Here is a 15991-nt window from a genome sequence, read left to right as displayed (position 1 = left end):
AATTAAGACGGAGATGAAGAGAAATTGTTTCTCTGAGGGTCATGAGCCTGTGGAACTCTCTTCCTCAGAGAGCGATGGAGGCTGGGTCATTGAATATTTTTAAGACAGATTCTTGACTAATACAGGAGTCAAAGGTAGGTGGGAATGTGGACTTGAGGCCACAATCAGATCAGCCATGATCATATTGAATGGGGGGGGTCAGGCTCGAGGGGCCGAGTGGCCCACCCCTGCTCCTAATCCATGTGTTCATGTGATCTACAGGCAGACAGGCAATCTGAGAGGTGAGAGGAGCATAATCCAGTTTCACGAGAGAGGAGCCCCAGCCTGTTCACCCCTTCCTGTCATTTCTAACCCCTCGGTTCTGGTTTCACCGATGCCTCTATAATCCTTTATTGCCTTTGTTTGGCTCAAAGTTGTTTTTTCTTCCCTTTCTGTTCTCAAGGCACCTTGTCACCAGCCGTGCGACCTGAGCCAAGTGCCCGAAGCAGATGGTTCTTCACCGAGGTCGGAGCAGGTACCGGTAGACGTCACCCCGCTGGCCAGAGGAGGGAGCCACGACTTGAAGGACTGGGAGCAGAAGGAGGAGCCAGAGACCACGGCAGCGCAGTCACTGCTGGACCACCAGTTCTAACCGAGGGAGTAGCGCAGAGGCGCAGTGGAGCCTCCGGTTGAAGTGTTGCTTCTCTCTCTCTGTCTCTCCCGTGCGTGGCGCTCGTGAGAAGCCTTTGAATTAAAGATGAGACCGTGTTTGGGAGGGTTGAGGAGCATCCACTGACGGCTGGCCGGGCCGCCAGCCTGCTCTTGCCGCGAGGGCTCGCCGGAGATGTCGGCGCCTGGATTCCACCCGACAGCTGCCTTGCTGGGCCCGTGGCCAGTGCTGTAAGTCACTGAGACCCCCCGAAGAGCTTGGCCGGTCCCTCCAGCGACACCAACTCTCATAATCCAAACACTGAATGGATTAGCGGCCTGGTGCCCGAGGACTTGTGGAGCCCAACTAACAGGGCAACAGCTGAGACAGGTAGAGGTGATAACGCAAGTCCCTTCCGCCTCAGTTGCACATTTTTTTTCTTCTTGTTTTCAAGCCCCCTTCCCCCCTTTTCGTCAGTCAGGTACTGTGTTCCCCCCGTCACCCCATGGACACGGAGTGCGAGTTTGCGGTGAGTTCAGTTCAGTTGGACTGTGGCGTGTGGTTTAAGTGAATGGTTGGCCATGTGGCTTTTTGCTGCCTGTGAGGTTTCCTGCATTCCCCAGGTGTTCCCCCCTTACCAGCTGCTTCTGTCTGAAAGGGCAAACCTCCTTGAAAGCTATGGGGCTAAGTGAGATGATGTGCCACAGGCTTCCAGCACAGTTCCCCCTCCTCCTCCTCCTCCTTCATTTGAACCAACCACGGTCAATCAAGCACAAATGCTGCAGATACCAGTTCTCTTATTTTTGCAGATCCATTTGGCCTGGGAGCTTTGTAGAAAGGTCCAGGGTGGATGTGGTGAGGAGGAGGCCCTGGTTCTTCAGCCAGCTTGTACCTGGTGGGAAGGGTTCCCCTGAAGGGATGCCACTGACTAAAATCTGACCAGGCCCCTTCACGTTTCCTTCCCATCGCCAGTGCCTTTGGGCCTGTTCGCGAGAGGCCCTTTCAGTCTGGTAGGTACCTTAGCCAACATGTCACCATATTGGTGCGTCGTGTGGGGGGTCGTGGCGGGGTTGAGGGGAGCATGGGAGCTGAGTCCAATCCTGCCCAACTGGACGAGAGGAGAGGGCCACAATTGAGATTTATATCCTCCCCTGACACTCCACCTCCCACGCCCCTCTAGTCCAGTAGCTCTTAAGGTCAGTTGTACCGTCTGTTACTATCAGAGCTGAGGTCAGTAAACCCTGTGCAGCCTAGGGGGATTGAACCTACCACCTTCCCCTGGGATCGACAAGACAGTTTCGAAAATTCAACCTCTCTTTCCCCCCCCCACCCCCCTCCCGGGGGTTGTGCTGCATTTCTGTTTACTCCCATTGGCCCAACGGCAACCCCCCACCTTAGCCTTGGTCTTTGGGACCTCTGGCGTCACTGGCAAGGCCAGCATTTGTTGCCCCGTCCTCTGACTGCCCTGGGAGGAGGAGGCGGCAGTCAAGGGCACTTATCCAAAGGGAATTACCGCACACTCAGGCCTGGAAGGGATTACGTTGAAGCTCATAGACCTCGAGGATTGGAGGCTGCGGAAGGAGCCCGGGGAGGGGGATCCCTTGCTGCTACCTCTACCAGTCGCTGACCACCGCTCGACGGTCCTGGTATGCTACCAATCTTGCGCCTGAGCCAACGTTCTAGTTGGGGAGTCATGCTAGATATTTGATTTAATACTTTGCTTTAAGGCGTGCTTTCTAATCAAACGAAACTTGAGCCAGAGGGTTTCTGTTTTTTTTTTAATTGTTAATCTCTGAAATGAAATGGCTGACGATTGTATCGGGAATGTTGACAGCCCCCTCTCTCTGACCAACCTTTGCATTCGGAGCGAGTGCCGTGCCCAGCACAGCCCTGGGCCCAGGACGGTGATGCCTTGGTAGCGAACGCTTCGGTAGAGAGATGGATTTTTGATCAGTGTGAAAGAGTGGTGATGGAGTGAAGGTTTGGGGTGGTCCATCATTTTATAAGGTTTGACTTTGGACATCAGTTCATTATATTGGGGATCTCCGTGAGGTGTACATTTGTATCTTGTCGCAAGTTTTCCTTCTCGAAAGGCTGACGAGGCAGAGTCTGAAAAGGGAATCCAATTCTAGCAGGAGAGTTCTTTCTTCCAAACCCTTTCACTTCCCCTCCTCCATTTTAAAATTCTTGTGCTTTTCCTGTTCACCGGCCTCACTTCCTGTGGTCATTCTTGATCATGCTTTTTCTTCGCCCCCCCCCCCCACCATAACTTGCATCAAAATTCCCCATTTGTTTTTTCCAATGTCAACGATCACGGTGCAGTTCTGGGCTTTGGCCACCAGCTGGCTCTGCGGAGTACATTTTGGAATTCTCTCCTGCACAACTCTGCCATCTTGTGTGTACAAAAATGCTTCTTTCTGAACACAACATGGCCATTTATGACAATTTACATATATTTTAAAAAGCATTTTTAGTATCATAGTTCTAACACTTCCCCTAAGTGCACACAACCAGGTCAGGTTTCCTCACTGCCAGACTCAACTCCTCAATGACAGGTAGCCCTGGGAGTGATTGAAACTTGGCTGTTCTTAAAGCTTAATTGATTCTTAAGCATTGATTTAACAATGGGGAAGATCCTTAACAGAGCTGTCTATCCGTTTTTAGTCTTAATACTTGTGTGTGTCACCACCGCTCTGTATATGGCCACCGAGATTGCTTTCTCTCCCCGCATCCAGTGAAAGATCCCTGCCTATTGATCTAACACCATTCATAAAATCGTGCAGCACCATTTGGCCCATTGTGCCTGTGCTGGTTGTTTGAAAGAGCTACAGGATTGGTCCCATTCTCCTCTCTCCCCACTGAACAACATTTATCTGGGGCCCTGCTGAGTTAGGGGTCTCTGCCTCTGTGTGTCTCGCTCCTTCTGTCTCTCTTCGCCGTGCTCTCTCGCCACGCTCTCTCTCTCGCTCTCTGTCTGCCTCCCTCTCTCTCGCTGTCTGACTGCCTCCCTCTCTCCCTCTCTCTGACTGCCTCCCTCTCTCTCTCTCGCTCTCTCTCTCGCTCTCTGTCTGCCTCTCTCTCTCGCTCTCTCTCTCGCTCTCTGACTGCCTCCCTCTCTCTCTCTCGCTCTGACTGCCGCCCTCTCTCTCTCTCTCGCTCTCTGTCTGCCTCCCTCTCTCGCTCTCTGTCTGCCTCCCTCTCTCGCTCTCTGTCTGCCTCTCTTCCGCTCTCTGTCTCTCTCCCGCTCTCTGTCTCTCTCCCGCTCTCTGTCTCTCTCCCGCTCTGTCTCTCTCCCGCTCTCTGTCTCTCTCCCGCTCTCTGTCTCTCTCCCGCTCTCTGTCTCTCTCCCGCTCTCTGTCTCTCTCCCGCTCTCTGTCTCTCTCCCGCCCTCTGTCTCTCTCCCGCTCTCTGTCTCTCTCCCGCTCTCTGTCTCTCTCCCGCTCTCTGTCTCTCTCCCGCTCTCTGTCTCTCTCCCGCTCTCTGTCTCTCTCCCGCTCTCTGTCTCTCTCCCGCTCTCTGTCTCTCTCCCGCTCTCTGTCTCTCTCCCGCTCTCTGTCTCTCTCCCGCTCTCTGTCTCTCTCCCGCTCTCTGTCTCTCTCCCGCTCTCTGTCTCTCTCCCGCTCTCTGTCTCTCTCCCGCTCTCTGTCTCTCTCCCGCTCTCTGTCTCTCTCCCGCTCTCTGTCTCTCTCCCGCTCTCTGTCTCTCTCCCGCTCTCTGTCTCTCTCCCGCTCTCTGTCTCTCTCCCGCTCTCTGTCTCTCTCCCGCTCTCTGTCTCTCTCCCGCTCTCTGTCTCTCTCCCGCTCTCTGTCTCTCTCCCGCTCTCTGTCTCTCTCCCGCTCTCTGTCTCTCTCCCGCTCTCTGTCTCTCTCCCGCTCTCTGTCTCTCTCCCGCTCTCTGTCTCTCTCCCGCTCTCTGTCTCTCTCCCGCTCGCTGTCTCTCTCCCGCTCTCTGTCTCTCTCCCGCTCGCTGTCTCTCTCCCGCTCGCTGTCTCTCTCCCGCTCGCTGTCTCTCTCCCGCTCGCTGTCTCTCTCCCGCTGGCTGTCTCTCTCCCGCTGGCTGTCTCTCTCCCGCTGGCTGTCTCTCTCCCGCTGGCTGTCTCTCTCCCGCTGGCTGTCTCTCTCCCGCTGGCTGTCTCTCTCCCGCTCGCTGTCTCTCTCCCGCTCGCTGTCTCTCTCCCGCTCGCTGTCTCTCTCCCGCTCTCTGTCTCTCTCCCGCTCTCTGTCTCTCTCCCGCTCTCTGTCTCTCTCCCGCTCTCTGTCTCTCCCGCTCTCTGTCTCTCTCCCGCTCTCTGTCTCTCTCCCGCTCTCTGTCTCTCTCCCGCTCTCTGTCTCTCTCCCGCTCTCTGTCTCTCTCCCGCTCTCTGTCTCTCTCCCGCTCTCTGTCTCTCTCCCGCTCTCTGTCTCTCTCCCGCTCTCTGTCTCTCTCCCGCTCTCTGTCTCTCTCCCGCTCTCTGTCTCTCTCCCGCTCTCTGTCTCTCTCCCGCTCTCTGTCTCTCTCCCGCTCTCTGTCTCTCTCCCGCTCTCTGTCTCTCTCCCGCTCTCTGTCTCTCTCCCGCTCTCTGTCTCTCTCCCGCTCTCTGTCTCTCTCCCGCTCTCTGTCTCTCTCCCGCTCTCTGTCTCTCTCCCGCTCTCTGTCTCTCTCCCGCTCTCTGTCTCTCTCCCGCTCTCTGTCTCTCTCCCGCTCTCTGTCTCTCTCCCGCTCTCTGTCTCTCTCCCGCTCTCTGTCTCCCTTCCTCTCTCGCTCTCTGTCTCCCTCCCTCTCTCGCTCTCTGTCTCCCTCCCTCTCTCGCTCTCTGTCTCCCTCCCTCTCTCGCTCTCTGTCTCCCTCCCTCTCTCGCTCTCTGTCTCCCTCCCTCTCTCGCTCTGTCTCCCTTCCTCTCTCGCTCTCTGTCTGCCTCCCTCTCTCGCTCTCTGTCTGCCTCCCTCCCTCTCCCTCGCTCTCTGTCTGCCTCCCTCTCCCTCTCTCGCTCTCTGTCTGCCTCCCTCTCTCGCTCTCTGTCTGCCTCCCTCTCTCGCTCTCTGTCTGCCTCCCTCTCTCGCTCTCTGTCTGCCTCCCTCTCTCGCTCTCTGTCTGCCTCCCTCTCTCGCTCTCTGTCTGCCTCCCTCTCTCGCTTTCCCTCTCTCGCTCTCTCTCTCTCGCTCGAGCCACAACTTCATCCCCCACTCTCTATCATCCTCCAGTGAAATTTGTAAATGCTGGTACATTTTAGACTCCATGTCAGTGACTGGCTTGTACATCTTTTCCTTTAAAAGATTGTTTTGTATCTGCCACAGGGAATTAACTTAAGCCATTAGTGCAATTCCTGTCACTCAGCACCCTCCCACCTCCACCCCCTCCCCCCGGAGTTAGCAATGTTTAACCGACTCCACCCACCATCCCTTACCCTCAGACAGCCTGACACCACCTATTCCCCTCCCTCCACCTCACCCTGACTGTGTTGCTGTGTTTGAATCTGGGAGGGTCCACGAGGTTAGATACAGAGGGGCCTCTGTCTGGGCACTGAAATCCTTGGGCTGGTGTTGTGAGCGACTTGGGCGGTCGTGGGTCAGTTGCCAGGCTTGGTTGGGTTGGGGGGTGGGGGGAGGCGCGGTGGGATGGGATGGGGGGAAATAGAGTCCCGATGGGAATGAAAAATAGTTGGCAAACACACAACCACTCCCCTCCCCCGAGCAGGCATTCTGTCCGGGGGGCGGGGTATGGGGTCGGCAGGGGTTAACGGCTGGCCGCTCTTGCCCTTCCTGCCTTGCAACCGACCCCCCCACACTCTCAGCCCCAGTTTTGGGGGGAGATGTATGTGTTCACCCCCTCTGCCTGTAAGATCGATCTGATGTTCACCTTCCCCCCCGCCCCCCCCAGACAGATGAGGACGCTGCCGGGACACGGTGTTTATGGCTCACTCGTGAACCTCGAGCGTCCCCCTTGCCCTCTGTAATGACCATTATCACTGACTCAGGCGACCTGCTTATCACTTTGCAGCTGCTTTCCAGGGCAGGGCCACCTTCTCACGTTGGAACTTGGCAGTCACGTCACTCGGTTTTATCAGGCGAGTGCACCTGACGCTGGGAGCTTTGGCCTCGAGTCTGCCTCGCCACCCGCCCTCCTTCACGGCTGCTTCCCAGCCAGACTCTCCCCTTTTTGAACACTAGGCCAGTGTCTCCTGATGCTAAAGGCCAGAGGGTGAGTGGGAGGGTGGAGAGGGGGGAGGGGAAGAACGGCTCCAGGTCCACCCAGCCCTCCTGACCCCGACTGACCTTTCACCCCTTGCGCGGGGCCTGCTCAGCGAGAAGCCTGTTGTGCCGATCTTTCTCCGAGCGGGAAGCGAGAGGGGCTGGGGAGAGAGCCTGGAATTCGGGGGGAAAAGGCGCTTTGGAGTCTTGGTGTCCCGAGTGGGGCCTGGGATGGCATTCCACTCGGACTTGGACAATCTTTTTTTTTTAATTGATGTACATGTGACGGGGCTGGGTTTGACCCCTCTCACTGATCTTCATGCAGGTTCCTGCTTTATTTATGTTACTCCCCGTCCTGAGGTGAAGAGTTTGTTCTGCCTCCTTTTCAGTTGATTTGTAGAAATAAAAGATTCTCGCAATTTTCTGTACATATCTTTGAGAGAAAAAAATATTGTCCTGTAAACTTTCAAATGACAACTTGTTTTATACGGTATCGTAAAGAGAGCTTGTACAATATAAAGCATTGTTCAAACAGTACTGTAATAAAAGTTGATTTATAAATTTTAAAATGTTCTCCCCCCACTTCTCTCATTTTGCATTTTAGGATTTGAGGATGCGTGTCTTCCAGGGCAGGTACAGCACGGGGTTAGATACAGAGTAAAGTTCCCTCTACACTGTCCCCATCAAACACTCCCAGGGCAGGTACAGCACGGGGTTAGATACAGAGTAAAGTTCCCTCTACACTGTCCCCATCAAACACTCCCAGGACAGGTACAGCACGGGGTTAGATACAGAGTAAAGCTCCCTCTACACTGTCCCCATCAAACACTCCCAGGACAGGTACAGCACGGGGTTAGATACAGAGTAAAGTTCCCTCTACACTGTCCCCATCAAACACTCCCAGGACAGGTACAGCACGGGGTTAGATACAGAGTAAAGCTCCCTCTACACCGTCCCCATCAAACACTCCCAGGGCAGGTACAGCACAGGGTTAGATACAGAGTAAAGCTCCCTCTACACTGTCCCCATCAAACACTCCCAGGACAGGTACAGCAGGGGGTTAGATACAGAGTAAAGCTCCCTCTACACTGTCCCCATCAAACACTCCCAGGACAGGTACAGCACGGGGTTAGATACAGAGTAAAGCTCCCTCTGCACTGTCCCCATCAAACACTCCCAGGACAGGTACAGCACGGGGTTAGATACAGAGTAAAGCTCCCTCTACACTGTCCCCATCAAACACTCCCAGGACAGGTACAGCACGGGGTTAGATACAGAGTAAAGCTCCCTCTACACTGTCCCCATCAAACACTCCCAGGACAGGTACAGCACGGGGTTAGATACAGAGTAAAGCTCCCTCTACACTGTCCCCATCAAACACTCCCAGGACAGGTACAGCACGGGGTTAGATACAGAGTAAAGCTCCCTCTGCACTGTACTGCAAGACCAATCTGAGGTGATATCCTGGGTGATATCCCTGCTTTCCACTGCTGCAACCCCTCTGGGTTTCGCGTGAACTTTCCATTTGTTTTGGGCTAACCATGAGGAGGTCATTCAGCCTCTGGAGCCTGTTCTGCCATCAGATGACGACTAGCCTATGTGGTCACTCCATCCACCCAGTCCGGAACTGTAAAGGCTCAGCTGTCTCCTCCAACAATTCCTGCCGTATTCCGGATCGTTCCGCACAGCAGGGCCGGAAGCTGCAGGGATTTTGCTGGAGCCTGGACCCTCCGAGGACGAGCCAGCGGAGGAGACCCTCTCTGAGCAAGTTACGAGAAGGGATGAGAGATGTCGTGTGATGTGGAAGGTCACAGGGACACAGGAATTTCCCGCAGGAATGTACCCACCTCAGCGTGAGGCTAAACCTGGTCTCTTCCACAATCCAGAAGAGATTCACTGACCCTGACCGCTCTAATTGGACCTGTTATTCTTGGCTTTTCTAAGCCAGTCAGACTCTACGCCCCATAACCCTGCCCTTTCTGCGATAACCTTGGGCGTTTTTCAATTTATCCTCAAACGTTTATCCTCTTCCCTTTTTTTGTTACAGAATTCGGCCATGGTTCAGTGGGCAGCCTTCTCACCTCAGGGTCAGGAGGTCATGGATTCAGGGCCCAGTCTTAAGAGTGGAGCCCATAGTGCAGGCCGAGGTCCCCAGTTTCCAGTGCTGAGAGAGTGCTGCACTGTCAGCGGTGCCAGCTGATGAAATGTTGAACTTGAGGCACTATCTTCCCTTAGCTTGGATCCAGTGGCCACGATCAGAAGAACAGGGATGTTCTTCCCAGTGTCTAAGGGCCAGTATCTATCCCTCGGCTCACATGATCATAGCATCTATGGGCAAATAGACAAAGAAGCACTGTTTTTGTTAGCTGATGGTGCGAGGGTTTGGGACACAGGTAGAAAAGGTCCAGATGGACACGTGAGAGAGTTGAAGATTCAGGGCTAAGGGCCATGGGGAAAGGGAGGGGGAAGAGGGAGATGGAACTGACTGGATTGCTCTTTGGAGCACTGCCATCGACTTAATGGGCTGAATGGCCTCCTTTTGTGCTTTAATGACTATGATCATCAGAGAAAACATTATCTGGTCATTATCACGTTGCGATATCACTGACAATGTGGTGCACCTTGAGCATTGTCCCTCCAACAGTGCGATGCTCCCTCCATACAGACCCTCCGACAGTGTAGCACTCTCTCAGCACTGACCCTCTGATAAAGCAGAGCTCCCTCAGTACTCTCACTCCGACAGTGCAGCACTCCCTCAGTACTGACTCTCCGACAGTGCAGCACTCCCTCAGTACTGACCCTCCAACAGTGCAGCGTTCCCTCAGCACTGAACCACAGACTGCTCACTCTACCCTCAGTACCAACACTGGGCGTCCTGACTCAGAGTGATTCTGACTTAGGCCAATTTGACACAAACTAAGTATAAAACTAGTGGTTTTAAATAAAACATACATTTAAAAAAGATCACTTCTGCTTATAGCCACACTTCCTTTTTCCCCACAATCTCTTTCCTTCCTCATTTATTTGCCTATTTACAACTTCAGAAGTTCGCACACACCTTAGTACTGAGGGAGCGCCACACTGTCGGAGGGTCAGTGCTGAGGGAGCGCCGCACTGTCGGAGGGTCAGTGCTGAGGGAGTGCCGCACAGTCGGAGGGTCAGTGCTGAGGGAGTGCCGCACTGTCGGAGGGTCAGTGCTGAGGGAGTGCCGCACTGTCGGAGGGTCAGTGCTGAGGGAGTGCCGCACTGTCGGAGGGTCAGTGCTGAGGGAGTGCCGCACTGTCGGAGGGTCAGTGCTGAGGGAGCGCCGCACTGTCGGAGGGTCAGTACCGAGGGAGCGCCGCACTGTCGGAGGGTCAGTACTTATATTCATTCATGGGATGTAGGCGTCGCTGGCCAGGTCAGCAATTATTGCCCATCCCTAATTGTTTTTAGCTGAGAGGGTATTTTAAGAGTCAACCGCATTGCTGTGGGTCTGGTGTCATACGTAGGCCAGACCGGTTAAGGACGGCAGATTTCCTTCCCTAAAGGGACATCAGTGAACTAGATGGGTTTTTACAACAATTGGCAATGGTCCAGATTTTTATTGAATTCAAATTTCATCTACTGACATGGTGGGATTCGAACCCCCATCCCCAGACCATTTCCCTGGGTCTCTGGAACACTAGTCCAGTAACAATACCGCTATGCCACCTTTTAAATGAGGTGTTCAACTCGGTCTGCCCTCTCGGGTGGGTGTAAAAGATCCCACGGCCACTATTGGAGGAAGAGCAGGGGGGAGTTCTCCCCGGTGTCCTGGGGCCAATATTTACCCCTCACCCAACATCACTGAAAAAAAAAACCAGGTGATCTGGATCATTCTCACATTTCTGTTTGTGGATCTATTTATCCTAGTGTGGCCTGAGTGCTGCCAGCAAGTGCACCCATATGTTGGCTGTCTGTCCCAGTTTGTAAGATAAAGAGGCAAGCTGGTGGGCTGTGGGGTGCATCACACTCGGCCTGCCCCTGTTCTCACCTGATATATGCACATGCTTTCCAGCACAGGTCACTGGGTGATCAGGGGTGTGCAAACTCAGTCTCATTTCCAACCCTTCCCCCCCAACCCCACCCCCACCACTCCCGCCTCCTCGACATCCAACTGGTACAGAAGCCAAAGAAAAACAAAAATTGCCCCGACAAACTCAGCAGGTCTGACAGCATCTGTGGAGAGAAAGACAGAGTTAACGTTTCGAGTCCGTATGACTCTTCTTCAGAGGCTAGTTGTAGCACCTCCCTCTGTTCACAACTGAAGTCGAGCACCTCAACATAGCAATCCAGGAAACACTGACTACCTCTGAACCAGAACTATGGGCGGGAGCTTGACAATTTAAACACTGACAGGAGACCTCACTGTAAGTAGGCCTGTCCTAGACCCAACCACCTTCAGCTGCTTCATCAATGACCTTCCTTCCGTCATAAGGTCAGAAGTGGGGATGTTTGCTGATGATTGCACAATGTTCAGCGCCATTTGCGACTCCTCAGATACTGAAGCAGCCCATGTCCAAATGCAGCAAGACCTGGACAATATCCAGGCTTGGACTGACAAGTGGCAAGTTACATTCGTGCCACACGAATGCCAGGCAATGACCATCTCCAACAGGAGAGAATCCAACCATCGCCTCTTGACGTTCAATAGCATTACCACTGAATCCCCCACTGTCAACATCCTGGGGGTTACCATTGACCAGAAACTGAACTGGACCAGCCATATAAATACTTTAGCTACAAGGGCAGGTCAGAGGCTGGGAATCCTGTGGCAAGTAACTCACCTCCTGACTCCCCAAAGCCTGTCCACCATCTACAAGTGCAAGTCAGGAGTGTGATGGAATACTCTCCGCTTGCCTGGATGAGTGCAGCTCCCACAACACTCAAGAAGCTCGACACCATCCAGGACAAAGCAGCCCCGCTTGATTGACACCCCATCCACAAATATTCACTCCCTCCAACACCACAGTAGCAGCAGTGTGTGTACCATCTACAAAATGCACTGCAGCAACTCACCAAGGCTCCTTCGACAGCACCTTCCAAACACAACCTCTACCATCTAGAAGACACATGGAAACACTACCACCTGGAAGTTCCCCTCCAAGTCACTCAACACCCTGACTTGGAAATATATCGGCCGTTCCTTCACTGTCGCTGGGTCAAAGTCCTAGAACTCCCTCCCTAACAGCACTGTGGGTGTACCTAAATACATGGACCACAGTGGCTCACCACCTGCTTCTCAGGAGCAATTAGGGATGGGCAACAAATGCTGGCCTAGCCAGCAACGCCCACATCCCATGAACGAATTAAAAAAAAATTCCACCCTGAACACAACACCTGCATACCGCCACTTCTGACCCAGCCATTGTAAAGGGAACAACAATTTATACTGCATGAGAAGAGAGTGCCAGTTGATTGGCAGGTGGGCTCTCTGATTGGTAGATAGTGTCCAACATTAGATGTGATTCTGCGATTGGACAACACCAGCTAAACAATCTTGATTATGCTAAGAATTACACTGACAGCCAATTTAAGATTATCAGCCGGTCTTGCAGTGTGGCTCACTTACCCGTGCTAGAAGCTACATATATTGACACAGAGGGCCCTGTCCTTTGCAAAGAGAAAGAGCATGTCCACATGTTGTGCCTTTATCAACTAAACAAAAGCTTGGGGCATTTCCTGGTTCATTCCCCATTGGAATGCCTCGACCAATCAGAGTCGACCTGCCTGGTTTGAAGTTAAACAAAAGCTTGGCAGTTAACTGTCCCCTCGTGCATTCTCCGTGGCAACACCTCCACCAATCAAGAGTTCACCTGCCAACTGATCAGCATTCTCCTCTTGTGCAGTATAAATTGTTGTTCCCTTTGAGATGGGAAGATTCGACAGTGCGTCTCTCTTTTCTCAACCACACTCAATGGTTTACATATCGAGGTGCTGAGTGAGAATGAGTTAAAGACTCAATTTTATTGCAGGGTGAATGTGAGGACAAGGAAGAGTGAGTAGGAGCATAGGAGAGGGAGTGACCATGTCATAAATCTGTCAATAACTCCAAACTGTAATCAATTCTCCGTCTGTCCGACTGGAAGTTGACGATTTCACAAACACTATTGGAGAAAGAGCAGTGGGTTCCCCTTGGGGTCAGGGGTCACTCCACCAACAACAAAAACTTACATTTGTATGAAAACCAACCAAGGAGCTTGGCAGGGGCGTTCAAAAACCAACAATGACACTGGGCCACATAAGGAGATACAAGCTTGGTCAAACAGGGGCATTTAAAGCAGTGAATTAAAGGAGGGTGGAGGGAGGGAATCCCTTGGGGCTGAGGCACCCCCACCAATGGAGCCATTATAATCGGGAGACGCACAAGAGGCTAGCATTGGAAAAGTTCAGAGATCTCGGAGGTTTGTAGAAGCTGAAGGAGATTACAGAGATAGGGAGGGTTGTAGGGGCTGGAGGAGGTTACAGAGATAGGGAGGGTTGTAGGGGCTGGTGGAGGTTACAGAGATAGGGAGGGTTGCAGGAGCTGGAGGAGGTTACAGATAGGGAGGGTTGTAGGGGCTGGAGGAGGTTACAGAGATAGGGAGGGTTGCAGGAGCTGGAGGAGGTTACAGAGATAGGGTGGGTTGTAGGGGCTGGAGGAGGTTACAGATAGGGAGGGTTGTAGGGGCTGGAGGAGGTTACAGAGATAGGGAGGGTTGTAGGAGGTTACAGATAGGGAGGGTTGTAGGGCTGGAGGAGGTTACAGAGATAGGGAGTGTTGTAGGGGCTGGAGGAGGTTACAGAGATAGGGAGCATTGTAGGGGGATGGAGGAGGTTACAGAGATAGGGAGGGTTGTAGGGGCTGGAGGAGGTTACAGAGATAGGGAGGGTTGTAGGGGCTGGAGGAGGTTACAGAGATAGGGAGGGTTGTAGGGGCTGGAGGAGGTTACAGAGATAGGGAGGGTTGTAGGGGCTGGAGGAGGTTACAGAGATAGGGAGGGTTGTAGGGGTTGGTGGAGGTTACAGAGATAGGGAGGGTTGTCGGGGCTGGAGGAGGTTACAGAGATAGGGAGGGTTGTAGGGGCTGGAGGAGGTTACAGAGATAGGGAGGGTTGTAGGGGGCTGGAGGAGGTTACAGAGATAGGGAGGGTTGTAGGGGCTGGGGGAGGTTACAGAGATAGGGAGGGTCGTAGGGGGCTGAAGGAGGTTACAGAGATAGGGAGGGTTGTAGGGGCTGGAGGAGGTTACAGAGATCGGGAGGAGGTGGGGCCATGGAGGGATTTGAAAACAAGGATGAGAATTTCAAAGTCATGTGGGTGTCTTCTTCACAGAATGGCTGCCCTGCCAACAATAACTGTGCTTCAAAGCATCGTGGGGGTGGGGGGTGGGGGTGAGACAGATCCCTCCACAGGATCACGATTCTCACAGGAAAGAGGGGGGAGGCGTCCATGATAGCTGTGCACGAGCACATGCGTCTGTCTCCGTGTGTGTGTGTGTGCGCACGTGTCTGCGTACATGTGTGTGCACGTGTGTCTGTGACGGGTACCAGGAGCAGTACTGGGCTCGCCTGGGACATGTCCAGTGTGGTTTGGAACCTGAGTGGATTTGGAGCTGTTCAGTATCGAGTCCACAGAGATCAATTCCCTTAAATAAGATTAATGTTTAAAATTGTGAGTTAAATGCTTTGAACAGCAGCCACAATCAGTCCCGACATCTCTCTCCGCGTTTCACTTAGCGTCAAGGATGAGCTCCCGCTTCAGGCCTCCTTCTGTTATTCCGGTTTCACACCTTAGCTCCCAGAAGTGGGAATTCCGGCCTCCCTCCTCTACCGACCTAGCGGCAGCTTGTGACCCCACCCCCAAGCGACCTCCTCGACCTCAAACCACCGGCTAAATCGGTTGTTGGGCCTCAGGAGGCTGCGCTCCAGAAACTAGCCAGAAGCCAGGCTGAACACTCGCAGTGCCATGCGGTGCCGAGGGAGTGGTGCCCAGTACCGCCTGTCGGGTCAGGGGCTCAAGCCCCCTCCGCCCTCTCAGGACTGAAAGGATCCCACGGCCTCTATCCCAAAGAAGGGCGGAGGAGGGGCGGAGGCACAGTAGAGGTGTCATGCCCTCAGGTAGGCAACCATGACCTGTGACTTAACTCATTTGGAAGGCAAATTGGTGTTTTCAAGACATGGGTGGGTAACTCCAATTGGCACACACCAGGTCGCCAAGAGCTGTGGCACCTCCAACGTATGTAGCAAGACCCAGAGCCAGGTAGGCCCAAGGCTCCAGCCCCTCGGCCTGCAGGGTCTTATCGGCCTAGAGTGAGGCAAAACAGCAGCAAGATACTTCCATCTTCAATTCAAAAGTATATCTTTGCGACGTCTAAGATATAAATGCAGATAGGCTGAGCAAACAAGAGACTGGGCTAAAGTAGAGGTTAGGATAAAGGTTTCCATGAGGGTCTAATGGGTGGAGTTGGCAGACCATAAGGTAACGGCCTTAAACCTTATGCACGTACCCATGGGTCTATCCAGTGAGGATAGATTGAGGACACTGGGCCTGTGTTCTCTAGAGTTTCGAAGAATGAGGAGTGATCTCATTCAAAGACGCAAGATTCTTACCGTGCTCGATAGGGTGGATGCAGGAAGGATGTGTCCCTTGGCTGGGGGGCGGGGGTGTGGGGTGTGGGGTTGTCTAGAACCAGGGGACACAGTCTCAGAATAAGGGGAAAGCCGTTCAGGACTGAGATGAGCAGGAATTTCTTCACTCAGGGGATGATGAATCTTTGGAATTCTCTACCCCCAGAGAGTCTCAGTCATCGAGTAGGATCAGGAGAGCGAGCAACAGATCCCGAGGCATTGACAGGCCATGCGGGAAAAATGGTGTTGAGGGAGGCGAACAGCCAAACCTAGCAGGGTGGCTACCAGCAGGCTCGAGGGGCTGAATGGCCTACTCCTGCTCCTGTTGCCTACGTGCGCACGCGTACCTGAACGCGAACGTCTGTTTGCGGTGCATGAGGATGTGCGAGAGCGCGCGGTTTGTGTGTCAGTGTTAATGATGGTGCGCGGGAGGCTTGAGTTTTTTTTTTGGTAAAAAGCAATTCAACGATGACTCATTTGCAGAGATTACTTGGACGCTCGAGCAGACTTTCACAGCCCCGCTCTTAAATGCCCCAATTAAATGTCCCCGGTGATAAGTGAGCCTCG

The 15991-nt window shown here is 53.3% G+C and overlaps 1 protein-coding gene across 1 annotated transcript in view; it reads left to right on the top strand.

Moving 5' to 3' along the window:
- The window catches only part of LOC144670195 (pecanex-like protein 3), a 62968-nt gene extending 62061 nt beyond the window's left edge, over positions 1–907 (top strand). Inside the window, exon 35 of the mRNA XM_078532680.1 lies at positions 443–907. Coding sequence (XP_078388806.1) covers positions 443–631 — 189 coding nt within the window. The 3' untranslated portion in view covers positions 632–907. The remainder of the gene's footprint in view (positions 1–442) is intronic.
- Positions 908–15991: the final 15084 nt, after the last annotated feature.

The sequence above is a fragment of the Cetorhinus maximus genome, chromosome 31, assembly GCF_964194155.1.
Source record: "Cetorhinus maximus chromosome 31, sCetMax3.hap1.1, whole genome shotgun sequence".
NCBI lineage: Eukaryota > Metazoa > Chordata > Chondrichthyes > Lamniformes > Cetorhinidae > Cetorhinus > Cetorhinus maximus.
The sequence above is the reverse complement of the archived record's forward strand: the minus strand, read 5'-3'. Positions and strand labels throughout refer to the sequence as shown.